The sequence below is a fragment of the Electrophorus electricus genome, chromosome 7 (assembly GCF_013358815.1).
Source record: "Electrophorus electricus isolate fEleEle1 chromosome 7, fEleEle1.pri, whole genome shotgun sequence".
NCBI lineage: Eukaryota > Metazoa > Chordata > Actinopteri > Gymnotiformes > Gymnotidae > Electrophorus > Electrophorus electricus.
This window is the reverse complement of record NC_049541.1, coordinates 9,166,239-9,193,711: the sequence shown is the minus strand read 5'-3', so window position 1 is coordinate 9,193,711 and position 27,473 is coordinate 9,166,239. Positions and strand designations below refer to the sequence as shown.

The following is a 27,473-nucleotide window of genomic DNA, read 5'->3' as shown; positions in this document are numbered from 1 at the left end:
TCTTTCTGAATCTTGAGTTCGTTACCGGCAGCACAATGGAACTCCGGTCTTAATCAATCCATTAATGGATGAGTTTGCTCGATATAAGCCGTGATGAGCAAATTCCAACAAATGCACACCAATAATTAAACTAATAATAATAAACTTATTAGTAAACTAATAAGCCAAAAGAAACAAAAACCCATTAAAATTTAAATGTAAGAGAACCAAAATAAGAGAACCTGTATTAAAGTCTTTCTAGCCACTTAACAAAAGGTCATTGATCTACGTCTTCCCTCACAGAAGTTCAGTCCCCTCCCCTCTTGTTCCAATAGGAACCTTGCCGCTTAACACCTCATACCAGACTGAATTTTTTTTTTTTTTTTTTTTTTTTTTTTTTAAACATGGTTTGGACACAGGCTCTCCTACTGCCATCATCTACTGTCTCTTGTCAAAGGCATTAAAATGCAAGGTCAACTAAGCCTCTACCATCACAGATCAATGTCTATACACAACAGCAACTGCCAGGATTCAGTCCCTTCATCCTCCAGTCTGAACACTCGCATCTCACTTGCACTGAACAACCCACTCCACACCCCACTCATGACCAGTCCAACAGCACCACACCAACATTCACTGTTGAACAGGTGAAGGAGCTGAAGAAGCTCAAACATGCCATCTGCAGAAATTCTCAGATGACACTGCGATTGTGGAGTGTTAGAGGAGTAGACAGGAAGGTTAATACAGAAAACTGGTAATGGATTGGTGCAAACTGAACCATCTGCAAATCAACATTTGGAAGATGAAGGTAGTGGTGAACTTTAGGAGGTCCAAACCTCCCCTGTCACCATTCACCACTGATGGAATGGATGTGGATGTGGTTGGTACTTACATGTATCTTTTGTGTGCACTTAGAACTCCATTCCAGATTGTTGTTTAACACCTGGGCAGTGATGGACAGAGAATATAGCTGTCTGTGCTTTCTGAGGAGACTGAAGTCTTTTGGGGTGTGCACAAAACTCCTATGGACATTTTGCTTACCATTCTCTTGCATAGAATGGTGGAAAAACAGAAGCACATTCAGTGGCAGACTGATGTAGCTGCGCTGTGCTAAAGAACTAATAAGTGAGATGTTTAGTCTTATTGCAGTGGTGAGGAAAGATATCTTCTTTTTGCAGAGGCACTACTGATCTGCTTTCTGAACTGTGCTCAGTTTATACCGTCACCTTTTTCATTTTGCACTTTATACTGAGTACTGTTGCTGCTCTTATGTAATAATGTGTTAGTGAAATGCCTGCTGGTGCTGTTCATGTAAATGTCACCTCAAATGTATATATAGATATGGCTTGTTTCTATAACTTTTTAAAAAATGTATTTAATCCACTCTAGTAATTTGATTTGCTCTTGTAATTTTAATGTTAGGATGCTCTTCTGTATTCCCCCCCCCCCCCCCCCCCCCCCCCCCCCCCCCCCCCCCCCCCCCCCCCCCCCCCCCCCCAATGTGTTAAACTTAGTCAAAGACAGGATACATTTTATGCCTGTTCTTGTGCAATATGTATATGGCTGTGAGGACAATTTTCCTTGGAATCAATAACGTGTTCAATTATCCTACTTTACATTGTCCATGCAGTAACGCTGCCTACCCCCCCCCCCCCCCCCCCCCCCCCCCCCCCCCCCCAGCGAAGTGCCAAAACTGGCATACTCAAATCACTTGATGGCATCCAATATTTTTAAAGTTCAGTACATTTATCAACATAACATTTCTTAGGGCTAATACAAGTACCTGCTTACCGATTTTCAGCCATCTATATGCATCCATTCACCAGAAATCCAACGTTGAATACACCGTGTCTTTCTGGTAAATTTCCAACAATCGTGCCTAGTCTTTTAAATGGCGTTTTAAAATGTTTCTGGTAAGATAACTTCAGATCAAAGCAACTGCATGACATATATTTAAATGGTATTCAGAGTGTTAGTAAAGTTCTTTAATTGTGTGCTCACTTCTTTGCGAAAAAGCATGCATTCATTTTCTTCGTAAGCTTACACAAAATACGCAAGCCTCAGTTACCTCAAAATGCACGTTACTGACATAAAACTTCCTGAATAGAGCATTAGACCCCCCCCCCCCCCCCTTTTCTATTTTCTGTTGAATTCAATTGGCAGTTGCAGTGCCATTTGTTATGGAGTGACAGCAATTCTCACCAATGTGTGAAAGGGGGTGGCGAGGGGCTATCATTTACTTCCAAAGTGTTTCCAGGGCAAGTGGCATGATTTGGCAGCTGTTTCATCAAATGGAGGATACTTGGACAAAAACGTAGACCCCACACTTGCCTTAGTCATCCCTTTTAATGTTTAAAGGTCTGCGTACTGTCAACCAGTGCTTCAGTGTTGTTGGCAGATAAAGTGTACCACATGGGTTTAACATTGTTTGGCGAAACTTGTACAGCCATAAGAATTATTTGATAAATGTATGCAATTGCCTATCATCTTTTGTGATGTGAAGTTGGCAGAATTGGGGTCATAGTTAAAGCAATGTTAATATGCTGGTTTGAGGAGGCTCCTGCATTTCAAGGTACCATAACGACACTGATAATGTTCTGGTAAAGGTAGGATAGTCACATCAGGGGTGATGGGCCTTGCTTGCTCAGGGCTTAAGTGTCATTTTTATAGCTGCAGTTGCTAGTGGTTAAGGTACTTGACTTGTAATCTGAAGGTTGCTGGTTCAAGCCCCACCACTGCCATGTTCTCACTGTTGAGCACCTGAGCAAGACCCTTAACCCTCAATTGCTCAAGTTGTACTCACTCATTATTAAGTCGCTTTCGATAAATGCATCATTTAAATGCCGTAAATATAAATGTTCAAGACAAAATTGACAGTTCTGGACAAGGGTTCAACCTTAAGAAAAAAAAAAAAATCATAGGAATAAGAAGTAAGCTGTCTTTGCTACATTCCAAAGGTGGAAAAAGGCTGTCCTGGAAATATTTACCCAAGTTTTGAACGAGACACTGGAATCCATAATTACATCAAAAATCTTTAACTGTTAAACATGGTGTGATAGGATGTGATCAAGGTTTATTACAAAGAGAGCATACTCCTGGATGACTATGCGTCTAGTAGGATCACTTTTGTTTTGTCAGGGAAAAAAAACTTCTCAACATTCAGTGTTTTTGTATCCTTTACACATTCCTCAGTAAACTGATTTGTCCAATGGTTTGCCTGAGACATGAATGTCATTATGGATCATGTATCAGTGTTTACCTCTGGTTAAAATTAAATGTAGCATATATGAAGAAAAAGGCAGGAGCCCTAGAAGAGACCCTTGTGTAGCACCAAAATTAACCAAAATGGTACACACTGAAAAGTATGTTTATGCTTAAAGATTGACTTAGTAAGATTTAAACCAGGAAGGGGCCCAAAATTAGTAAAGTATTTTATGAAATATTTGTAATCTATGGTATCAAGTGCTGCACAAGTGGTATAAGCTGTCTGTCCTATGATGAGGACTACAGCCTGACACAAATGGATCTTGTTCTGGTACAGCATTTTCTAGATTCTTTAGAAATAAAAGGAAGGTTTAAAATTGGTCTGTAGTTTAACAACTGGCATGGGTCAAGGTTGGCTTTCTTGATGAGTGGCAACATGACGAAATCATCCAAATATGCAGTTTTGAAGCCAATGTTCATAGGAGTTCACTATATTTTAATATACAATATTTAAGTTCAATGACTTCAGTTAGGATTTCTTTAAGTGTGTGGGGAAATGAATATAGTAAGCCAGTGGAAAAATTTCAATAGGAGATTAATCATATTCAGGGTGTTGAATAGGAGTGAAAGACTCCAGTGCCAGATATGAGCTCTGTGTGCATGTTTGAACCAACCAGGTGATGACCAAGGTAATAAATATCAACCTAAGAGACACCTTGAGGAAAAAAAATGCTTTAGTCTTATAAATGAGATTTTTGTCTTTTTTAGAATTTTATTTGGTTTAAAAAATTACATTATTATTTAATAATCAGTATTGGTTAATAATTGGTATTGTGCCATCTCTAATACACAGCTCTATCTGGAAGGTCCCAGAACATGAGTTTTAAGGGGCAAAAATGTTAAATATAGGGGTATTGTCTGGGAAAGAATAATGTTCATATTTTTCAGCTCCCTCTGTATGTGCTGTGGATACTGGCCAGCAAGCTCTTAGTAGGCTGTTGGAGTGCATCAGGAATAAAAGCTCACAGAAGGGTGCAGTAGGTTATGGAAGATCTGCAAAGAGTAACAGTATTGAAACAGGATTTATGAGTAACCAAGAGTGGGATCAAGATCTCAGCCTGGAACAGGATGCTTCTTGCCACTTGGAGACTAAAAGTGGTTAGTCAGTTATTTTATTTTCAGGCTTCCTCTTTTTCTCTTAATTTTGCTTAAGCATCACCAAGTTATGGTGAAGTTATATTTGTACATTTCTTCTTTTACATTTGTTCTTAGATACCAAAGTGGTCAAAGACACTTTTGTGACTGGTTCAGCACTGCAACCAGAAGAGAATCTCTCAGAAGTGGAGAGAAGAGTGCAGGTCAGTGTGTTCACTCTGCATACACCAGACTACTATATGAATATATCAATTTTTGGAGACTACTTATTTTTTAAAAAGAAAATGTTTTGGTTTTTTTTTTTCCTGATTGCCCCAGTTGTGTTTATTTCAGCTGTTTGTAATCAGCATTCCTCTTTTTATTGAAGTACTGTCTTTTCTTTCTTTACCAGGAAAGGGATCTCTTGAGGCAACAGCTGGAGCAACTTGCTTTATTGCAGGAGCTGGAGAAGAAACGTTACAATTTGAAGCTCCAGTTGCAGGAGGCAAAGCAGTACAAGCAGAAGTTACAGCAGGCTTTACCAGTGCATTCCAAGACATGTAGTTTGCAAAATTTGCCAGCAGAGCCACAAGAAGTTATCCCTGGACCTGCTCCTGATTTGGACCTTCCATCTGAGGTTGAGGTTTGTGTAGTAGGGCAATAAATTTCAATGACAGAAAATATATACTAGCATGGATTTCATGGTACAGTTAATAATAATCTACATGATTGGTATCTCTCAGTGGGTACCTAGTGAGCAGCCTTCCTCACCATTACGTGGCCAAACATTTCAGCCAGACATGCAAACTTGGTGTTTGTCCTACCATTCTATATACTAAATGTGTGCATGCATAATAATTGTCAGGCAGGGAACACTAAATGGTTAATCCAGCCATGTCAATTTTTTTTGTTGCAAATTCAAATATCAGGACAGTCACAGAGACTGTTGTCCTTCTTTTTAGTGCCATATAAGGAAGTAAAGTGTTCCTAAAACTGATGTTCTTTTAAAAATTGCTGAAAAGTGTTGAACTTCATTAGGGCAACAGTTATACTGCCTTTGTGTCTTTCAGATGAGGTTTGAAGTGTTTGTAGTGTATCAAGTGAGAGAAACCTTTTACTTGTTGTTTCTTATCAGTTGGGGAGATTCACTGTTGTGGCAGATAGCATGCCTATGCAGAGACTTCTGGACCAGAAACGGTTAGTAAGCATTGGCACAGCGGCAGTTTGCAATTTAAAGACTCATAAAATTAACTTTAAAGAGTAAAAGCTGTTCTGATTACATTTTCAATGGAGACTGAACCTAGTTGGAACATATATGAAGTTAACATGTGTTGGCAAGTGATGTGTAGCAATTGTGTTAGTATCCTTTGTATACTTCAGAAGTGATGTTTTTAAATTAATTTTTTGATATGCAAGTTGTAGACATCATAAGAAGTCTGTTGAAGATGCTTGGTGGCAGCTGGAGGAATACCAGAGAACTTTGAAATTACGATATGCTGCTATAACCAGTACGATAGCCCAAACCCAACCATATCCTGTAACTGAGGAGACAATTTGCCCTTTGACTGATATGGCACACCCTACTGCCCTAATGCCCCTTTTGGAAGATAATACTGGCCTCCTCATTCCTCTTGAGACAACAAGAAGTTACCAACATTCTCCATCCACTGAGTCACAGACATCTGGAAACCCGTCACAGGTTAGCTAATCACTTTTGCATACTACCAGCACTATCTTGAACACAAACACCCATACACTCTATCAAGCTCTATCCATACACACTACTGTATGACCTGCAAAGTCCTAACCAAACACTCCCTTTCTTCACTGCAGAGTCTGCTTCCCAAAATTCACCAGCCCTCTGGGGTTGCGCTTGGTGCCTCAGACACCCAGCAGGAAGCTGCCAACATGTCTCTGGTTTCAACCCTGGGAGCAAGCTCCTTATCAAAGGAGTGCCCCAGAGATGGTGCTTCTGAGCTAGAAGGGGTTCCTTTACCACCCCCTTCTGTGCTTCTGGAGCTCCTGCTGAGCCGGCAACCTTTTCCACCAAATACCAAACTGGCCCCGCTTTATCAGCAGTCCAATGAAGTAAGGGGGTCAGAGATGCAAGCAGACTGGTGGGACAAAGAGCAAATAAGGAAACAAACACAGGCCCTTCAAACGTCTGTCAGAGCAGAACACATTAAGGTAAATGGGCCCTTAAAGCCAAGTAAGAGAACAGTTTCAGACATAGAATAGCTTTACTCTTATTTTATAGGGGTATTTCTGAAAGGGTTTTTCTGATTTTGGTATATTGGCAAGATGGAGTCAAACTCCCTCATCGAGGAAAGTAACGGAATACTCCCCCCATGTAACAATCAGTGCCATGCCTGCACCTGCTCATCCTTCCTTGTCTCAAGTGGTAAGACTGTCTGCTTTTTAATTCATGGAGCGATGTAGGGTGTGTAAGGTTTTTTTTTGTTTGTTTGTTTGTTTTTTAGTCAGAAAGCTCCTTTAAACCATTTAATTGGGTTTCAGAGTTGTCCTAATAAGATTCATCACTAAATTAATCTGAAATTTGTGCCCTAAATATAGTAAATTTATGATTCATAAGATTTATTACAGGAAAGTTCAGCTGTTTGCTTGCTCACTTTATATATATATATATAAATGCACACAGCATTGATAACAACCTGTATCCTCAGAATGCTGTGTGTGTAATTCAGAGAAGCCACCGGTCTCCCGTCCACCTCGTACACTCCAGATCCTTTGGCAGAATTTGGTGCAACACAAACTCAGTACCATCCAGGAAGTGGACACACCAGCCAGTATTAGCCTAGACAAAGGTGTGTATATACACACACAACCTTGCTTATATTAGCTTGAACACATTCATGCCATTGGCCAGTATATCTGCTTAATCAAATGTACTGGGCATCTCTGCAGGAAGCCCACAATTCTGTTAACTTTGTGTCTGTATTCTGAAAATTGATTTGCATCAGAACAGACTAAATCCCTAGCTAATTCATGCTAGCTGTTTTAGCAGCCATTAACAGTCACCAATGAGGTGGGGGGTTAGTTTGAGGTGTTCCTCAGCACTGCTGGAGGAAGTTCTACTGGATTAAAAGCCGGTACTACATTAAATAAAACATAATTATTGAAAGAGTTTATTGTATAAAAATTAAATAAATATTGTATATTGTTATAGAGGGAAATTGGTACCAAACTCCCAAACAACTGTGCATAATCATGTGTACTTGTTCACGATAGGTGCTGAGGTGTGTATGCAGAGGTTATCCAAGGATCACTCATTTCACTCTGAATCCAGCAGTGTGCCCATGTCTCCGCCCATTGTGGAGTCATGGAATAGGAAGGAACTAGACTCAGGCTCTGATGTCATGAGCTTGGAGAATAGCACATGCAGAGCCAGCAGATTGTCATGGAGAGAGACTTTACAACTAGCATCGACAGGACCAAACGCACAAAGCAATATCACGGGTGTGAACTCACCGGCTTTGTACATAAACATGCATCCCAACCTGACAGGGAAAATGCATACACTAACCTCATATAAGAGCACTGCATTCCTGGATCAATTCTAAGAGATCTAACCAAGACTTTCGTTTTTTTTTTTTTTTCCTCCATGTGCAGGTTCCATGGGCCAGTTGCAGTTACAGGAGGTAAATTTTAAAAAGCCTGACCAAGTTCCTGATTTCCTGTGTTTGGTTTTGTTTTGTTTTTATTATTCTCAGTGACACATTGGGCCATTAGGAGTTGTGCTCATGACAAAAATGTGAAAGATTTTAGTTATCTGTCTCACCTAAACATGGGCACTGCTCAAATACTGTATAGGAACAGCTTTGTTGCATTGTCTTTTCATTTATTCAGAGGATTTCCTTACTTTTCTCCATGGCTATTGTAGCAATTGTTGTTAGTTCAAAAATGAAACGTATTAAGGCCTATTAGTCAAATTGTTGTAAATAACCATAAAATACATAAAATATTTGACTTTATTACTCATGTAATCTTTACTCATTTGTTCTTCCAAATCCACCTATTCACTAACTCAACTCAACTCAAGGTCAAAGCTCAAGCTTCAACCTAAGCTAATTCTCACCTAACTGCTGTAGTGATGTTTCAATTGCTAAATTATTAATAACTGGTGCACCACCCTAAATATAGGGAAATTATTAAATATCATTAAAGATTAATCAATAAACTTGTTTTAATTGTATTGAGTAACTGATTAACCTTCAGCAATTAATGAATATTGAGAGAAATTATGCATTATAAGGCATACCAAGTAGGGTATAGGAAATTAACAAGCTATCATTATTAAAAAAAAAAAAAAAAAATCATAACAGATGGGCAAATTAATAAAATGCAATTCTAAGTACTTGGATTCTTTTCATGAGAGGTTCTGGGCTTTATAGTTTCCTAAACTCTCCACTGTTCCTTAAGCGTCTTCTTTCAAGAAAGGCTAGGAAGATTGCAGGTTCAAGCCCCAACACCGTCAAGTTGCCACTGTTGGGACCCTGAGCAAGGCCCTTAATCCTCAACCGCTTAAATTCATAATTGCAAGTTGGTTTGGATAAAAGCATCAGCTAAATGCCATAAATGAAGTGAAGATTTTATTGCTATTCCTGACTCCTAAACTGTTTGAAGCTGAGACTGTGTAATAAACTACATGTTAAAAATTCCATTGTGATTTCAAGGCGCTGAGCTACATGTTAGTGGTCATGTTTGGATCACTGAACTACTGTTGGCTGAATAAGAAGTAATCATCAGCTTGAAATTACGTTAAGGAGTATTTTTAGCTATATTTAGCTATTTTAGCTTCGGAGCGGGTTTGGAAGCTTTGGGGGTGCTTCGTTTCCCTGCTTGTGGGGGGCTTTTGTCTGAGGAATCATGTTTCTCTGAAAACCCTTGTTTTTTCACGGCAATTTTGACTACCTATAAAAGTATACATTTCTTTCTCACCTTTCCATTGGGGTGGTTCTTAGCCACTTTCTTGCACTCAGGATTTCTACCAGAGTCCTGGGAGTTTAAAGGTGCAGAGCAATATTTTTTGCTGTTCCTACGATTGTACTCTTCTGGACTAAAATTGTCATTCCTGTGATCCATGGAAATCACTCCTCCAGCTTTGTATGTTTCTGTAATTGCTGCATCTTGTCTACAATCTCAATGTCTGGTTGATTTTGCCACCTGCATCTGGAGGTCCCATAAGATCTTATGCCTTGTTGTCTGCAGTCATAGCTCTCTGCAATTCTTTACATTTGGACTATGACTTGTATAAGTTCATGTACAGTTGTGGCCAAAATACTAGCACAAATATTTTGTTTTTTCAAAGTTTGCTGCTTCAGATTATGTTGGCAATTTGCATTAACTCTAGATTGTGGAGAGTGATCAGTTGAATTGAAATTAATTGCAAATTCATTCCTTGCCATGAAAATTAAATTGATCACAAAAATTACTGCATTTCAGCCCTGCTACAAAATGGCCTGCTGTCATCATTTCAGTGATCTTGTTAGCTCAGGAAAGTGTTAACGAAGACAAGGCAATTGATATCACCCCGTCATGCTGATTAGAAGAGCAGACTGGTTGCTTTAAAAGGGTGGTGGTGTTTGAAGTTTTTCTTCTGTTAACCATGGTTACCTCCAAGGAAACACATGCAGTCATCATTGCATTGCATCAAAAGGGCTTCAAAGGCAAGGGCATTGCTCTTTGTAAGTGAGCACCTAAATCAACCATTTATTGAATCAAGACCTTCAAGGAGAGAGGTTCAATTGCAGTGAATAAGGCTTCAGGGCGCCCAAGAAAGTCAAAAGTGCCAGGACCATCTCGTAAAGAGGATACAGCTGTGGGATCAGGGGACCACCATTACAGAGCTTGCTAAGGAATAGCAGAAGGCAGGGGTGAGTGCATCTGCACACACAGTGAGGTGAAGGCTTTTGGAGAATGGCTTTGTGTCAAGAAGGGCAGCAAAGAAGCCACTCCAAGAAAAACATCAAAGATAGACTGACATTCTTCAAGAAGTATAGGGATTGGACTGCAGAGGATTGGAGTAAAGTTATTTTCTCTTCAGACTGTTTGGGACATCTGGACAAATGATTGTCTGGCAAGAAAAGGTGAGTGCAACCATGAGTCCTGTGTTATGCCAACAGTGAGGTATCCTGAGACCATTTGTGTGTGGAGTTGCTTTTCATCCAAGGGAGCCGGTTTGCTCAAACATTTACCTAAGAACACTGCCATAAATAAGGAATGGTATCAAAACATCCTCCAAGAACAACTTCTCCCAATGATCCAGGAGTAATTTGGTAATGAACAAAGCTTTTTCCAGCGTAACAGAGCACCATGTCACAAGGCAAAAGTGATAACCAAGTGGCTCGGTGAACAAAACATTAACATTTTGGGTCCATAGCCAGGAAACTCCCTAGATCTCAATCCCGTTGAGTGGGGACAAACAAAAACACAGAAACTGTGATCAATTCCAAGCACTGATAAGGCAAGAATGGGTTACGGATCAGTCAAGATTTTGCTCAGAAGATATCCATCATGCCAAGGCGAATAGCAGAAGTCTTAAAGAAGGGTGAACACTGTAAATATTTTAAATGTGTTAAATATTTGTAAATAAGTCTTTGCGTGAATTGGATGTATTTGTCAATTTAAAGTGGAGAAAAAAACAAAAACTCTGAAGTGCTTATAATTGTACTTCACTATACCATATAAACATGTGACAAAAGGATCTAAAAAAAACTGAGGCAGTAAACGTTGTGAAAACCAAATTTTGTCAGTCTCAAAACTTTTGGCCACGACTGCATATGATTCTTTTCTGTATGCGTCTTTCAATCCTGTCTTGACTGGACACTGGAAGGATGATATCTGTCATTGATTTGTTTCATGGTCTTTTCTTGCTATGGCACCCCCTCTACTTCTCTGGTGACCATGTTCCCCATCTGACTGAAACCCCCTCGTCAGCTCATCCTTGGAGGCATTGCTTGGACATATTCATGGATGTTTCCTGTGTCATCCTGGATAGTGGATCTTACACTTTGTAGGTCCTGTCTAACAGTCTCCTGTACATCTCCTTTCTTGAGTGCTGCATGAATTGTGAGATTTCTGGTCTTGATGTTGGCATCTTCCAGTTGTGCTTTTGGCCAGCTTATTGTACCTGCCGTGTATTTGATGACTTTGATGGCTTTGTTCTTATTGTTCCCACTCAACTGACTCTTGGGGACCTGCCTTACTCTATGGAAATACATAGGTGTTCCTGCTGTTGTTTCTGCCTCATGATTCCTGTGTGATTGGAGGTACTTGGAGTTACCGCAGGTACTTCTACCTGGCCTCCACATTTGTTGTACCATTTCCTCTTGGCGTAGAGCTTGAGGTCGTCCATGTACAGGATGTTGCTGATGGTAGTTATGCTCCTGAATTGATGATCTTGCTGAGATGATTTATGTTTGTGCAGAACAGCAGTGGGGAAAGTGTCTACTTGTTATATTCAACACTATGGTCACCAGGAGTTGGCTTCTAGCATTGTCCTGTAGTGTTCCACTGAATTTTGGATGAAGTCCTATACATTCTGTTTGAGTTCATAGAGGGCTAGGCATTCACTTATCCAGGTGGGTGGCATTGGGCTGTATGCTTTCTGACAGTTGAACCAGGCAATACTTAAGTTGATCTGTCTTGGCTTGGAGTTATTTTGAATAACTCTTTGGACTTGGATTCCTTTTAAATGGTGTGTGGTGTAACCAATCCCTTTCTGAGCAGTTCGCATGTACTTGCACATGTTCTTTCATCTTGGTGTCTAGCATTCCTGATGGGAGCTTTCATGTTGTGGACAAGCAGGTTATTGGTCTGGTTTGATGCTGTTTCGCCTTTGATAACCTGCCCAGAGGGGGGCCTTTAGTCAGAAACTGGTTCATTTGTTCTTCTAGTCTGCCATGCAGTGCTGTTAGTTTCTATAGACTGTAAGATAAAAATACGCATATAATATCAGTTCCTAATCAATAGCCTAAACATGCTTTGATGGAAAAGTTATATTCACTACAACAGCATCTCCCAAAGAGCACAAAAGTTTGGTCCAAGTTCGACACATTTGCCATGACTTGGGGTAGTGCTGTTGGTTTGTTGGGGCAGCTACAAGGCTTGGAATTCTTCCAGTAAGACACAAACCTCCCCTGTGGACCATTTAAGCTTTACCAATTTAGATTTTAAGGCAGGTGGCATATTCTTATAAAAGTGTTTAAAATCTCACAAACAGTAGGTCATTTTATACCATATTGCCACAGCTCCAAAGGCAAGCATAAAATACACAGTTCTCTTCAAGATTCAAAGTTAGTTAATCTAATAGATCAAATTCACTAATGTCTATTCTCACCTTTCTCAGATTTGGCAAGCAACTTGCTCAAATGCCATGAAGCTTCTCCAATTCCCACCAGTCCCACTTTGAATGAAAACCTTAAGTCACTTATAACTATTAATGTTTTACATTTATTTAATGATTAACATTAAATACTGCCTGTGTATCATATTGTTGAACCTTTCACTCATTGACCTTAACATTCTTAACCCTATAATTATAACCCATAAAACTGCTGCTGCCTCCTATCCACTCCAAGATTAATGATGAAAACTAGCCAACTTGGAGCTAGCAGCTACTGCTGCCAATTCTATACACGAGGGATTGAAAAGTCTGAGCCGAGATTCAAGTCTGTTTTTCTGTGGTGCGTTTTAATGACTATTGTGTTTTAATATGAGAACTGAAACTTTTCATAATACTTTTTTCTTTTTTTTCTTCTTGCTTGCTTGTATTGTGTGTTCAGCCAGGGTTTGTTTTACCACATGATAGAGCTACTGCTGAGCCAGATCTGTTTTCCACTACCATCTCAACAGGCAGCTGTTCGAACTATGAACATAACCTCAATCACTTCAAGACAGGTGGGTTGGTATAGGTATCCACAGTGAACTAACCAGTCATTTCAGCCAATTCTGAGCATCAATTTCTGTTTGTCAAAGAGGTTGGTATGAGAATGTGTAAATGGAGATATAGACTGTTTTAAGATATTAACTGTTAAAGGTGTGGTTTGATGAAATATCAGTTTTATTCAGTTTCACCCTTAACCTAAATGAGAACTGGCCAAGACATATTTGGTTTCTCATGTTTGCTTATATGGTTTTACATCACTGCTGAGGTTACCTTACAAGTAATGTCTGAATGTAGATTACAAGTAATATCTCACTTTTCCTCTGCACATACATGCTCCAGGTATCTCTCATACCATGCCAAACTGCCAGATGATTTCTGAATAATTCAATGAACTGAATGATTTCTATGCCTGTTACAAGTCCCCAACAATGAGCCACAAAGCAGAGCTTTGGCAGCAGGGAGCACACAGTGCATCATCCATGCAAGGCAGCTGGCTAATACAACATCCTCATACGGTGACTCCGGACTTGCTAGTTAGAGCTGGCTTGTGTCTTTGCAATCATATTCAGCATTTTCCTTGCACACACCTGTGTACATCACCATCATGCCCTTCCCCAAGAATAGACCCATCACTTGTTTCAATGACCACGATCTGGTTGCATCTCCAATTGTAATGAAGTACTAAAAGCTAGTCTTGCTAGTCCCCATCCAGAGGAACATCTCAGACTCCTTACACCCTCTCCAGTTTACTTTCTGACAAAACGGGTTCACAGAGGATGTGGTGAACACTGCCATCCACTTGGAGACCAAGGACAGTTCTTTGAGAATGCTGTTCATCAACTGCAGCTCAGCATTCAGCATTGTCTAACCATCTAAATAGACCAACATGCTCCACACGCTCAATGTTGACTGTCTTCTGCAACTGTTCTGAACCTTCTAACAGAAAGAAAGCATCATTGTCTATTTTGTGAACTGCTCTGCACAGGACCATAAGGCTCTCCAGATGGTAATGAAACCTGCCAGAACCATCACATGAGCTGCTTTCCAATCACTGGAGGTCATTTACCACACCAGGGTCACTGGACTGCATTTACACGCTCTTCTGATTTCTTAACGATCCTTTATTTTATTTCTTGTTCATTTTTTCTCATTATATATATTATATTCTTATTTTCACTGGAATGGGAAGAATGCAGAATAAGAATTTTATTATTCAGTGTAACTGACTGTTTGCTGCTGGGCATATGACAGTAAGCTCTTGAAACTTGCCTTGACCACCTCACAGTTCTCAAGTAATATCACGTGGCTGTGCCAATTTGTTTTAAAACACAATATGATTTACCTATGAACAAAATTTTACTGAATAGTTTAAAGCGCAGATTTTTTTTAAGATCCATTTCTAATTCATACATACATTTTGATTACACAGGCCAGAACAGCATTAACCAATAACATTTAACTATTAAAAATGTAGAAATGCACCAGCAGATCTGAGTGTGCCATCATGCTGAAAATATCTGTAATTAAAAGCATAAAGAGATCACTGCACACCCAGGTGTTTTTGTTTTGTTTTTTTTACATGGGGCTACAGGGCCAGTGTTGTCCTCTATGGTTCTCTAGTTTGCTGGGTGGATGCCACCACTACACAGAAGGTCAGAGTCCTAAATAAACTGATTAGAAAAGCAAGCACGACCAAAGGACTCACTCGAGGTAGTGAGAATAAGAAAGCTAGAGGACATTTTTTTTAATTATTGTATCTAATTCATACTGTTTTTACTCCTTGGTTGTTTTGTACAAACAAACAAAAAAACAACGAATTTTTGTAATGCTTTGTACTGGTGTCTTTCAGAAGCCTTTCAGAATTGTCAATTCTTGTTACATGGCTAATAGCTTTACTAATAATGCTATATATAAATGGTTACAAATAAAAGTAACTATAAAAAACTTTCTTTCAGATTCTTCTCCCCTCAGCATTGAATCAGCTGCAAGAGTAGGAGCCTCTTTGACTTGCTCCAGCAGCCCGATTGGTTATGGATTGCCTAAGGCAGCTGGCTCCTCAGAGTTCAACAGTGGTCTGCAGTGCATCATTGATAAATACACTAATGAGCTGGGCACATCACTTAGAGAAGTTCAGACAGGTACAGATGTATGCACACAATTATTTATCCAGCTCCCAGTCGTCCTTCCACACAAAGCTGTGCCAATGCATACGCATGCTATATACTTCCACAGTACATGAACATGCATTGTGCATATAAAACAAAGATGGTGAGTGATGGTGTGATAAGTGTTCAACATTACTAAACCAAAAACAAGGCTTTGCTGCCATTTCTGCTCTGTAGAGTGAGAGGAGATTTAGATTAACTTTTTGCTCCTGTGAGAAATTCACTTATTCCAGGTAGCAGCATATGAGGTTTAATAAAGACATTGAATAGAAATTAAAACAAATATGCAGGAACATAAAGAATATATAAAGGTTTTATATATAACAGTACATATGAACATGTTTTCATTTACTGAACATCAGTTATTGAAAACATGTTATTGCACATACATTACAATAACAATAAATGCAGTCTTATAAAAGCCCAGTCTGGTCTGTTTCCAATCAGGTGTATATAGAGGCACATAAAATGGCACTTGGAGCTGTTAATGCAGGTACAGATAAATAAGACCTTTACAGCATTTAGTTTTCACTTTTATCCAAAGTGACTTACAATTGAGTGAATACAGCTTAAGCAACTGAGGGTTAAGGGTCTTGCTCAGGGACTAACTTGGCAGTGGTGAGACTTGAACTGGCAACTTTCCACATACAAGTCAAGCACTTTAACCACTGAGCTACCACTGCAATAAGGTATGCTTTAAGGCAGTTTAAAAAAAGAATACATGCACAACCACACTTGCATCTGTAATGCATGCCAAGGCAAATACACATTACTGTATCAAAATGGGAAATTCAAACTTTTTTTTTTTTTTTTTTTGTAGGTTTATTTAAGGCATGCTTGAGTCCCCAGTCCTCTTCTAGCACCCTGCATGGGCAGATAGTAGACATTCAGCAGGTTTCATGTGACTCAGATGCTTCCCATTACTTTAGGAACAACAATCTGCAGGTAAGAAAGAAAAAAATCTAACCTCCAAGACATTTATCATATAAATGACTACATTTTTTTTTCAAGGTCAGGATCCTGATTGTAGCTTGTCTGCCAAATGCTGAAAATGAAACTGTGCCAAGACAGTCAAGAAGAAAATGTCCAGCTTATTGCAGCACATATACATTTACAGCACATACTCATCTGACTCAGATTGACACAAATGCTTAGGCTAACATGAAGCATGAAATGGTGTCGGTTATACTTAACATACACGGCTTTTTAAGCATGCAGATTTTGTCCAAAAGTATTATACAAAGCGAATGGCCAGTTTCCCTAACTTTTTGATTATACAAGTAAATTTACAGCATTTAGAAAACTAATTTATCAAGAGTGATTGAGGTGTTGTCATCTACTTATAGAATGTACTGTAGCCAATACTGGATAGGTTAGATTCTAAGATACCATTGAACTAAGATGCTGCTGGATAAAGGAATCAGTTCTGACACAAACTGAGCACGTCATAAGTGCATTACTCAACAAGCGCTGATATCTGGGAAGAAGAATAAAAGATACCATATTAAAAAGAAGACCAAATCTAAGTCTGTAGGGACAGTTGTTGGAAGGAAGCATCAAACAGGGGACTAATAGTTGGTTTAAGGTTACTAACTGAATAAGTACACTATAGTTGTTCTTTTGTACTTGATGATTTATATCTAATGTTATGGAACTCCTTCATTCAGTCACACTGATTTGTAGTGCTGTTGTGGTATGGTTTCTCCTGACTAAATGTAGGTAGAATGGTATATGTATATTTAAAAAAAATTCCATACTCGCCCTCCCCCAGGGCAGTCTTTTTTGCTTCAATCTTGGATCCTTTACCAGAGTCCTCGGAGCTTTAGGTTCATGTGTAGTATCTTGGCTGTTCCCAGGACTGCACTCTTCTGGACAGAGATCATGGACGTTGTTCCTGGGATCTGCTGGAGCCACTCTCCCATAGTGCTCTGATTACCATGGGAACCACTGTTGTCTTTACCTTCCACATCTTTTGTAGCCGCTCTTTCAGTCCTTGGTATTTCTCAAGCATGTAGGGATATTCAAAATTGTAGTAAAGTACACCAAGGTTTCCGGAGAAACAGGATGTTTCAGACAGAGATCCTTCATCATTTGTTCAAGCAAAGTTCTAGAAGGAGGAACCAGTTTATTATAGAAAAGGCAGATGTGAAGAATTAACACAAGTTGCATCAGTTTTAAGAGAATATTCGTGAGCGGGTTCGTCTCAGGTCTTGCATAAAGAAAATGTTTTTAAAGCCCTTAAATTGCCTGTAAGCCCTGTAATTTACCCTATATTGTTGGCAGTATACAAGCAAGTCTACCATTTTATGTGGTTGTTTTTGAATTACATCTATGCATAACAAGGATTGAGATATTTGCATAGCCTACATAGGTTACTCTCCTTTTTGCAGACAGAACAGACTTATATATACTTGGCACCATTGTTAGCTCAGTTGTCTACTAGTTAAGTTGCCTCCCTAATTAGCAATGTTTTTTTGGCCATTCATTTGCTGTCTGCCAACCCATAGTGCTTGGTGCTAAGTGCTACCATGATCAATAACTTTGTGCTGTCCATCGGTCCTGCCTTTTCCAGCATTTGATATAATTGTCTCATGTTTCCACCTAAGCTATCGGTCAGTAGTACATTCTATGGAAGGTTTATCCTGCCATGGCACATTCTCTGCTTCCATGGTGACCATGTTCCACATCAGTTGGAGGAACTCCATCAGCTCATCCTTTGGGGTTATTTCTTGTATGCATTTATGGATTTGTCATGTCTCAAACTGTACTTTAACATTTTTAACATTACAGCCTTTAGAATAGTGTGCCCCATGCATTGTGAGGAGTTTTCTGGTCTTGACATTGACAGATTCCAATTTTCCTTTGGCCGCCATCTTGTGGCATACATGGTTTTTGGCTTTGACCTTATTGTTCCCATTCCACCAGCTCTTGAGGACCACCTATAAAAGTACTTGGATGTTGCATTCCTTTTTGTTTCTGTCTCGTATTTTTCATGTGATTGGAGTCCTGTCTTCCATGTGTAATATGGCCTTGTGCAAATTCAATTTCCCTCTATTGCTGTCACTTTTTTGCTTTTTACTAATAGCCAACCACAGTTCTCCAGCCCAACTGACATTCCTGTGTCCTCACTGTAGCTACTGTTCGGGTGGATCAGTGTGTCCATGTCCATTTCCATCTTGTACAGCTTCATGTCATCTAGTTACAGGAGCTGGCTGATGGTAGTTCCACACCTTAATCTGTACCCATACACATGCTTGTTTATGATCCAGCTGATTCATGCTTACAGTAATGTCAGAAACAAAATACACCCTCTTTGAATCCTATGGTTTTACATATCAGGGAATAATACAAAATCTGGCCCTTGGGTCTTAAAATTACGTAAATACAACCTCAGATGAACATCACAACAAATTACACTCATTTAACAGAAACTAGGCCAAAATGCAGAGCCAAAATTCATGTTATGCTGAATTCCTGACAGATTGACGAATCACAAATGCTTTAGCAGGTTTAATAAAAAAAAAAAAAAGAACACAAAAAAAGGAGCAGAGCACACACAGGACAACAAGGCAAAACAATGAAACAAATAACAAATGGTATACCAAATGCAATATTTTGCTCCACTTTGTTCTGAAGGCTGTCCAAGTCAGTCATCCTCAGCTGGAATTGAGCAAGATATAGAGTGTAATATGCAGGCAACTAAGCCCCGTATGTTCTTGTCGGATGTTACCTGTAGGGCACAACTATGCTGGCAAGAGTTATATTCAGATCTTAAGTAAGTCTGATTTGGAAAAAATTGAACACTCAAATGCCAATGAGATTACTGGCCAACACTTTGATTTATCAAACTCTCATTATCTGAATACAGTTTTTACTAATGAACTTCAGCAATTTGTAGAGCTCTCAGACAGGTGTGATTTGGAGAAAGTGGGGAAACGGCTTTATGCTTTAACATGGAGCGAGATCGGGATGATGAAACACTCACTGCCCCAAAGTTACTGTAATTCTCCAAACATTGCCCTCTGGAGCACAGAATTCCCTTAAGAAATCTATCCCAGCTAAGGCAGAATATCATGGGTAACATGTGTTAAGGGTTTATAACTGAAAATTTAAGAGCACTCACTTTCATTTTCCCAATGTGAGATCATATACCTTTCAGCTAGTGCTGAGCAATAAAACAGTCTCTAAATAGGATTGGGATAAAATTTGTCAATAACAATGATGACCTTTGACATTTTTAATCATTTTTAATCAAGTATAGCCGTAAACATCGTTTGTGCTACCAACGCTGAAGAAAGCAGTTGGTGGCGTGAAAGTAAACTCACGATATTCTTCAAAGTTTATGAAAGTGGTGACCAATTTGCCAAGATTTCAGATATCCAAGCCACTTCCATATTACTGATAAGTGATTAAGCACAGATTAAGATGGCCTGCAAAATGTCCTTGGTTGGTGCAAACCAAGATGGAGGATGGGGGACAACAAATATTTTAGAGTGATCACACCCACTGTGTGCGTTTGCGGCCCCTGTTGGACTGCCTTTGTGGCCATTACCCCATATGAAAAGCAATTAAGAAGCAAGGATATAACGAGCAAAGTTTCAATTATACAACATGCACACATGTAGCATAATGATTGGTTAACAGTTTTTTAGATTTTGCACTTTGTTCACAGATTTCTATCTTTAAAACGTGAAACCAGTACATAATTTATATTACTTTTTGTTAACATAAGGTTTAAGGCAGATAAAGCATGTTTGCACAATTAAATGTTTACATTATATTTATGTAAATTTACATTCTATTTTTGCTGATTTAAACTAATATTCAGTCATTAGCAGGATGTGCTTCAAGTTTGCAGCATAATGAAATATTGTGATAAATATCGATATTGATCATTATGGTAAAAAAAAAATATATATATCATTATCAAATTTTTGCCATATCGCCCTGCTCTACTTCCACCCAATGGCTCCTGTGGTTACACACAATGACTTGGCAGAATGTTGCACCCTACAGAGAGAACCCATACACAGAGAGTTTCCCTCAAAGGAGGCAAGATCAGAAGTGCCTTTGAATCTCCAAGTGCACTATGGTCATCCATGCAGATGTAGTACAGGACACCAATCTGCAGCTGGTCCTTCAGACTTTTCTAAGTGGAAAAAAATACTGGTAAGGTCTTAAAGAAATACTAGCCATTCCTCTCTGGCTAAAATGCTTTCCTGCTTAAGCTGTATTTAGAAGGGTGATGTACATATGTATGCATGAAAGCTTTGGAATTTCTGTTTGTAGGATCCATACACTGAGAAGGGCATATACGAAGAATCTGAGATTTCTTTGGTCAGTTTGTCAGACACAACACTAGAATATAACGACTACAAAACCCCACATCTTGAAGAGGAGCAGAGTGAAGCAAGAGAAGCCAGAGAGAGGCAAGAGAAAGAGGGTGTTGGAGCCAGCAAACTGGAAGAACCTCATCGTAATGACATTGTGAGGGACAACTTAGTTTGTGTTTTATATCCCTGTGGCGTCCGAACCTTGTTAGAATATTCTAAGCGCCTCAAATACAGCACTGTCTGTGATTTTATAAGCTTGCTTTGACATCCCTTCAAAGTTTTGCAACTTTTCATATTCTTTTTATATTGATTGGTGTCAATTTACTGTCACAATAAACTGTTACAGTATAGAAATCTGGTAGTCAGCATTGAGACAATCCTGGCAGTATTTATTCATTCATCTACTCTTGGTACAAATATTATCTAGACAATACAGTCTACAGTCGTGGCCAAAGGTTTTGAGACCAGAACAAATTTTGGTTTTCACAGTTTGCTGCTTCAGTTTTTATGGCGGCAATTTGCATTAACTCTAGATTGTGAAGAGTAATCCGATGAATTGAAATTAAATGCAATGTTATTCCTTGCCATGAAAATTAATGAAATTAATGCCATGAAAAGGTGAAGGCTTTTGGAGAATGGCTTTGTGTCAAAAAGGGCAGCAAAGAAGCCACTCCAAGAAAAACATCAAGGATAGACTGATATTCTGCAGGAAGTGTAGGGATTGGACTGCAGAGGGTTGGGGTAAAGTTATTTTCTCTGCTGAAGCCCCCTTCAGACTGTTTGGGACATCTGGACAAATGATTGTCTGGCGAAGAAAAGCTGAGCGTTACCAGTCCTGTCATTCCAACAGTGAGGCATCCTGAGACCATTCATGTGTGGTGTTGCTTCTCATCCAAGGGAGTGGGTTTGCTCAAAATTTTACCTAAGAACACTGCCATAAATAAGGAATGGTATCAAAACATTCTCCAAGAACAACTTCTCCCAATGATCCAGGAGCAATTTGGTAATGAACAATGCTTTTTCCAACATAACAGCACCATGTCACAAGGCAAAAGTGATAACCAAGTGGCTCGGTGAACAAAACATTGAAATTTTGAGTCCATGGCCAGGAAACTCCCTTGATCTCAATCCCATTGAGAACCTGTGGTCAATCCTCCAAAAGAAGGTGGACAACAAAAACACAGAAACTGTGATCAACTACAAGCAGTGATGAGGCAAGAATAGGTCACCATCATTGAAGATTATGCCCAGAAGATGATCTACAGCATGCCAAGGCGAATTGCAAAAGTCTTAAAATGGAAGGGTCAACACTATAAATATTAAGTTTTTGCTTAAACTGGATGTATTTGTCAATAAAAGGTTTATAAACTTATGAAGTGTTTATTGTTCTTCACAATACCATATAAACATCTGAGAGAAGGATCTTGTCAGTCTAAAATCTTTTGGCCACGACTGTATAAGGACAATGATGCTTGGACATGCTTAGCCAGTGTAAAACCTGCTGGTCTCAACTGATGTGACCTTTTCCCTTACCTTGAAGTTGTTAAAGTATTTGGAGATATTTTCTAATAACAATCTCTGTCATATACTGAAAAGTGTCTGCATCACCTTTGTAGGAGAAAAGCCACTTGAAGGATCAACCAATACTTGCATCACATGCATGTAACTTGCATACAGGTAAGAACATTTCACAAGAGTACTTAAACTGTTGGCTGCTGTTCAGCTGAATGGTAGAGCCATTTTAGGAAGCTTTGCTAGTGATGGTGTAGACACAGAGAATGCATAAAACAACTTGGACTGAAGTGGAATTTCTGCTGTCTAATGTTTTTAGACATGAAGTAATATTTGCTACGATCTTGTGGACTTCATGCCGTAGAAGGCTGAAGTGACTCAACCTTGAGAACTTGGGCTGCAGTAGAAGCCCTCTCTGACTTATTACCTAATCTAAGTAGAAATCCCAATCAGGAAATGGTGCAGCTGCAGCCCAGATTTGAAGACTGCATCAACAGAGTAATTGCATAGTATGAAATCTGTGCTCTTGTGCAGAACTGTGTGCTTAGTGTTACTAAACGTATGTACAATCACTAGTCAAGCAGAAAAAAATGCTCTTTTTGCCTACGAGTGTTCTTGATGTAGTTGCACTTACTATGGAATTAAAAAACATGAGTCTTGAGAATGACCTGCCTTGGTGCTGAGCTAGCATAAAATTTGTTCCCTTCAGTTTTCATCACCCATGACATAATGGTCTCAGATTAAAGATTAAGGAAAATGGTAAATGCCTGCAGCAGAATCACTTAAAGGAATCGACATAAATTGTAGGTCTACTGCATAAGGTAAAAACTGATGTCAATGATGGGTATTTTTAATTTTCTTTCCCAATTGTCAAACGACCACTTATTCTCAAATGACAAGTGTTCTCCTTTACTACAGGAGAACTGTTGTAAAATACACCTGGAGCATGAGAGAACTCATTGGATATCTGTTCTAAAAAGCTTTATTTGTACTGCATTTTGGGGGGCAGTTGTAGATTTAGCTAGCTAATGTGTATAGTCAACATTGTCTTGATGGGTTGTTGCCTAGCCTAGCAACATTCTTACAAACTATAACCTAAGTTGCTTAAGGTTAATGTCCTGCACAGAGCATGTTTATGTACACTGTACATAAATGTGGGCAACTTTTTACATAGCAGACAGCTTGATATGTACATGGTTTTAACTTTGCTAATACTGTTATAAATGTATTTGTCCTAAACAAACAAAAACAAATTGCACAAAACAATAAGAATTTGATAATATGAAATAGCATAATTTGATCATTTGACTTTAAGCAGTTTTAAAAATTCCATGGTGGGATACCTGGTGGACCATCACTTTTTTGGGGGGGCTTTCTGTGTGCATGTACATACAGCAATCCACTGTCACGGAAATAAAACAACTGTTTTGTACATTCATAAATGTCAGTTTAACACATTTGCCATTATCTAATTGGTCCACGGATATTACTGTCCACAACAAAATCTTAAAAAAAAAAATAAAAAAAATTCCACAATGGACCTGGAGCAGGGCAGTGGCTAAACTGAAGATGTAAAATGCAGAAGTGGCTGTTGTGGCAATCTCCTCGTTTCACCTTGTTCAAAGGCTGCTCTTGTACTTCTGCTCTAATTTCCATCTGCCAGAGGCCTCTGCTCTGGGACACATTTAGGCCTAAGTGATCATTCTAACCATTCCTGAAGTTTTGTCACATTTGTCAGACATTGCATTGATTGCTTCTACTTTGTTTCACCAGGCTTCATGTTTGAGTCATTTTGTGATGAGATTTCCAGCTCTGATTTGATTGGTTTTATAACTACATGAGTGTTTTCATTGTGTACCTTCTGATCTTTGCCATAGACAAGGGTGATGTACATGCAAGTCTTGGTGCCATTTGTCCATACTGCAGTCTGCTCACCTTGCCAATGTGATCCCAAGAAGGACTCTGTTAAGCTGAATGCATGCTACACAATTTGAGACCCTAGTTAAAATGCATGTGTATGCATTTTATAACTGCTCACACATTGTGAGCAGTTCATTGAAATTTACAGTCTGCAATGCAAACTGTTTGTCCAAGCACACGTGTGTGTAGCGAGAACAGAAATGAGCGATAGCCAGTGATGCCAGCAGAAAGGAGCTGAAAACAGATTACATATGTCTATTACACAAAAAAGGCAACTGGACAAACTATCATTGCACAGCTCCGCATATCACCATTATTACAGCATTTTTCATGCATGTTTCAGTACTTGAAAATCTCATAAGGAAGCACAGAGTTTCTGTGGTGGTCTGTGTCCTCCTAGGCTTTCTATGCACGTAAACATGAATATTTCACCTGAACAAGTAACCATCTGGGAAATTACCTCTTGCGCACAAAACGTTTGCACATGCTGATTATAACACATCTCAGACTTTAACATATGTACCTCTGTTCATGTTTTACTGAGTTAAGCCCAGTTTCAGGACTCAGTGACCACAATAAATGATTATAGAGGGTTCACTTCTCACCAAATCACCTTCTCTTAAGGGTTGTTTTGCTTTATAATGTCTTAGGCTGTTATTCTAGAATTAAAAAAAAAAAGAAATCTATGTACACTTGTTCCAGTGGTCTTGTAACTGGATGTTCACTAGTGATGCGGCTTTCCCAAAGGTCTTTCCCTTTTCTCCACCTCAACATACATTTTAGACTAATAAAACAGAATAAACAAGATTTAGCATATACTATACACCTATGTGGCCCATATCAGTTTGCATACTATAGGACTAGCAGAACACCCTACTTGGAAGGACACCTTGCTGGGCATCAATATATGTACTTTCTTTCCTTTTCTGATATAAAATACTATCTTGCAGCTCCATGCAGTCTCATCAATTGGTTAAATTCATAGAATTCTCATATTATGGATGCAGAGGTTAGGCACCTGTCAGCCTTCTTTTTCTTTTAACTCATTGGCTGTGATGTATGATTGTTAGACCTCCAAAATGTACTTGGACCACTTGTTTCCCTGCTCTGTATTAAAATTTGGTGTGTCGTCTACCCCCCCCAGTACATTTTCTTTTTACATCACTTGTATTTAAGTCTTTGCAGCTTACAACATTAACACACATTGACACAAAAATTTAAGGAGTTAATTTTTTAATTATTTGTAATTATTTAATTAGACGTTATTGGGCGAAAAATATCTTCGTGAAGCGCCCTGGCAGCCATATCAATTTGTTTCTGATTTGTGTGCCTGTGCTCTCACAGCTAAAAGTTCCTGTCAGTGGTTTATTTAACGCTATTCACAACAATCTGTTATCAAATATGTATGCACTGAAATAAGTGGTGCTAGTTCTTTTTCCGAATAGATATTGTTATAGATTACTTTTCATGTCTAAAATATTTACTTCTGCTTGTTTGTTGGCCAGCAATATTGAAATTTCACAAAGTTAATGTCTAGTCTTGGCAGCTTTGGCCACTTTCACAGTGTGAAATGGCAAAATAAATAATCCATGACCTACACTGTTTACCAGGCCTCTTTAGTTGCCATATTTGCTAGCCCGTGTGCACCTCCTCTGTGGGGAAGGGCTTTGTAGATGGGGATGGAGCACAGTGGAGAGGGAAGGTAGACTAAAGGAAACTGGCACCCACACTTTCAAGTCTCCAACAAAAAGAAGAAAAGTAAACAAAACGGTTACACAGAATGACACACAGTTTGAAACTTAATCAGAGTACTCACAGTCTCTCAATATGTATGAAAGCCTTGACTTCCAGTAAACTCTTTAATTCTTCAGACAAGCTAAAGACTTGTAGCAAGAAAAAGCCCACACTTGTTGACCACTTTTGGCTGTCATCATAAGAAAAGCTCAGCATACTTTCTCTGCATCTTTTAAGTGTTGTCTCATCTCGCCTCCTTCTCTCCTTCAACCTCTTCTTTGACTTTTGGTCCATTTTTTTTTTAGTGAGGAACCAATCTGGGAGCGATACACTGTAAATGTTTCTGTGCAGCGACCTGAACAGATGAGGCAAATTTATTACCATACATTCCCTGAAGCATCCGTGTATACTGGTGTAATGTTAATTAGGTTTACCTTAATTAACATTAATGACCAGCTACATAGTGACAAATGGTTACTTAAACTTGCGAGGGACCATGGCTCACATGGGCCCTCAAGTTTGAACACCTTGGGCAATTTAGAAAAAATGTTTTCATCCAACCAGTGTCACTGCAAACTGTTTTCTAGCTTTACTTTTTCACTTGTACTCAATAAGTTATGTTGTGCCTCCCTGTACTGTCTGCAAGTTGCACAACCAGCTAGAGGAAGGTAAACAGGGGAAGGAGTGCCGTATCCAACAAGAAGCTTATTGTAAGAAACATGAGTAAGCCACAAAAAAAGCTGTACATATGTGAAAAGTACATGATGTGTGAAAAGACTGATTGATTAAATATTCAAATGTGTTTTTTGAATATACTAACCCATTGAATGTACCTGAATTTCGAATGCTATTATCAGTCCACTGTGATCTTGTGATCTATTTCACAGATTAAGTGTGTTCATAGGATGTGTTACTGTTCTATTTTTATTCTGTCTTTGTCCAGCAGATGTTGGAGAATCCAATGGCTAAGCAGAGAAGATAAAACTGCATTGCTACCTTCTTTAGTTTGAGTGGGGTTTGTCTAGATGTTTTCACTGCAATTTTATTAATACTTTGTGTGGGGTTTTTTTTTTTTATAACCTTTTTCAAAATTAATCTGCACATTTAAAATTGTCTAGGGTTCGTGTACAATATGTGGGCTTTCAAACTAATAATTAAGTTGGCCAACTTGCTGACTTTTTTTTTTTACTGCTTCCTTTTTAACCTATTACCACATAAAATGAATAAAAGCTATTTTTATGATAGAACCATGGAACTTATGCTTTTAGAGTTGGCCCACCTGAATTCATCCCTCTGTCCAATCAATTTTTTTTTCATCCCATCAATGTCCCTTCTTTCAAATAAAAAAAAAAATTACATATGAAAATTGGTACAAAAATTTACTGTACTTTTTTTTTTCCTCCCCTTTGCACTCCTTTTCTAACCCCCCCCCCCACCACCACCACCACCACCACCTTCCTCTGAACTTTCATAGAAATCCATTGTTTTGCATACTCCATGAATTTATAAGCTACAGCCATCAAACTCAAGAGCTGACACCAATTTGCAGACTTCATTCTTCTAGTCGAAATATACGTAACATGA

General features: G+C 38.9%; 1 protein-coding gene across 7 annotated transcripts in view; it reads left to right on the top strand.

The window, feature by feature from the left end:
- Positions 1–27,262, top strand: part of cep295 (centrosomal protein 295) — a 50,386-nt gene extending 23,124 nt beyond the window's left edge. The window contains exons 9-26 of one of the 7 annotated variants that reach the window (XM_035528736.1): positions 4,132–4,341; positions 4,456–4,541; positions 4,730–4,960; positions 5,453–5,514; positions 5,734–6,016; positions 6,151–6,504; positions 6,619–6,718; positions 7,002–7,142; positions 7,567–7,574; positions 7,948–7,976; positions 13,122–13,236; positions 14,817–14,877; positions 15,181–15,363; positions 16,211–16,335; positions 20,407–20,559; positions 20,680–20,877; positions 22,340–22,400; positions 26,833–27,262. In XM_035528736.1, the coding sequence (XP_035384629.1) occupies positions 4,132–4,341; positions 4,456–4,541; positions 4,730–4,960; positions 5,453–5,514; positions 5,734–6,016; positions 6,151–6,504; positions 6,619–6,718; positions 7,002–7,142; positions 7,567–7,574; positions 7,948–7,976; positions 13,122–13,236; positions 14,817–14,877; positions 15,181–15,363; positions 16,211–16,335; positions 20,407–20,559; positions 20,680–20,877; positions 22,340–22,400; positions 26,833–26,858 (2,426 nt within the window). In that variant the 3' untranslated portion in view covers positions 26,859–27,262. Of the gene's footprint in view, positions 1–4,131; positions 4,342–4,455; positions 4,542–4,729; positions 4,961–5,452; positions 5,515–5,733; positions 6,017–6,150; positions 6,505–6,618; positions 6,719–7,001; positions 7,143–7,566; positions 7,795–7,947; positions 7,977–13,121; positions 13,237–13,564; positions 14,298–14,816; positions 14,878–15,180; positions 15,364–16,210; positions 16,336–20,389; positions 20,560–20,679; positions 20,878–22,339; positions 22,401–26,832 lie in introns of those variants that run through there. The other 6 variants (XM_027025940.2, XM_027025939.2, XM_035528735.1 and 3 more) reach the window with 6 other exon arrangements.
- Positions 27,263–27,473: the final 211 nt, after the last annotated feature.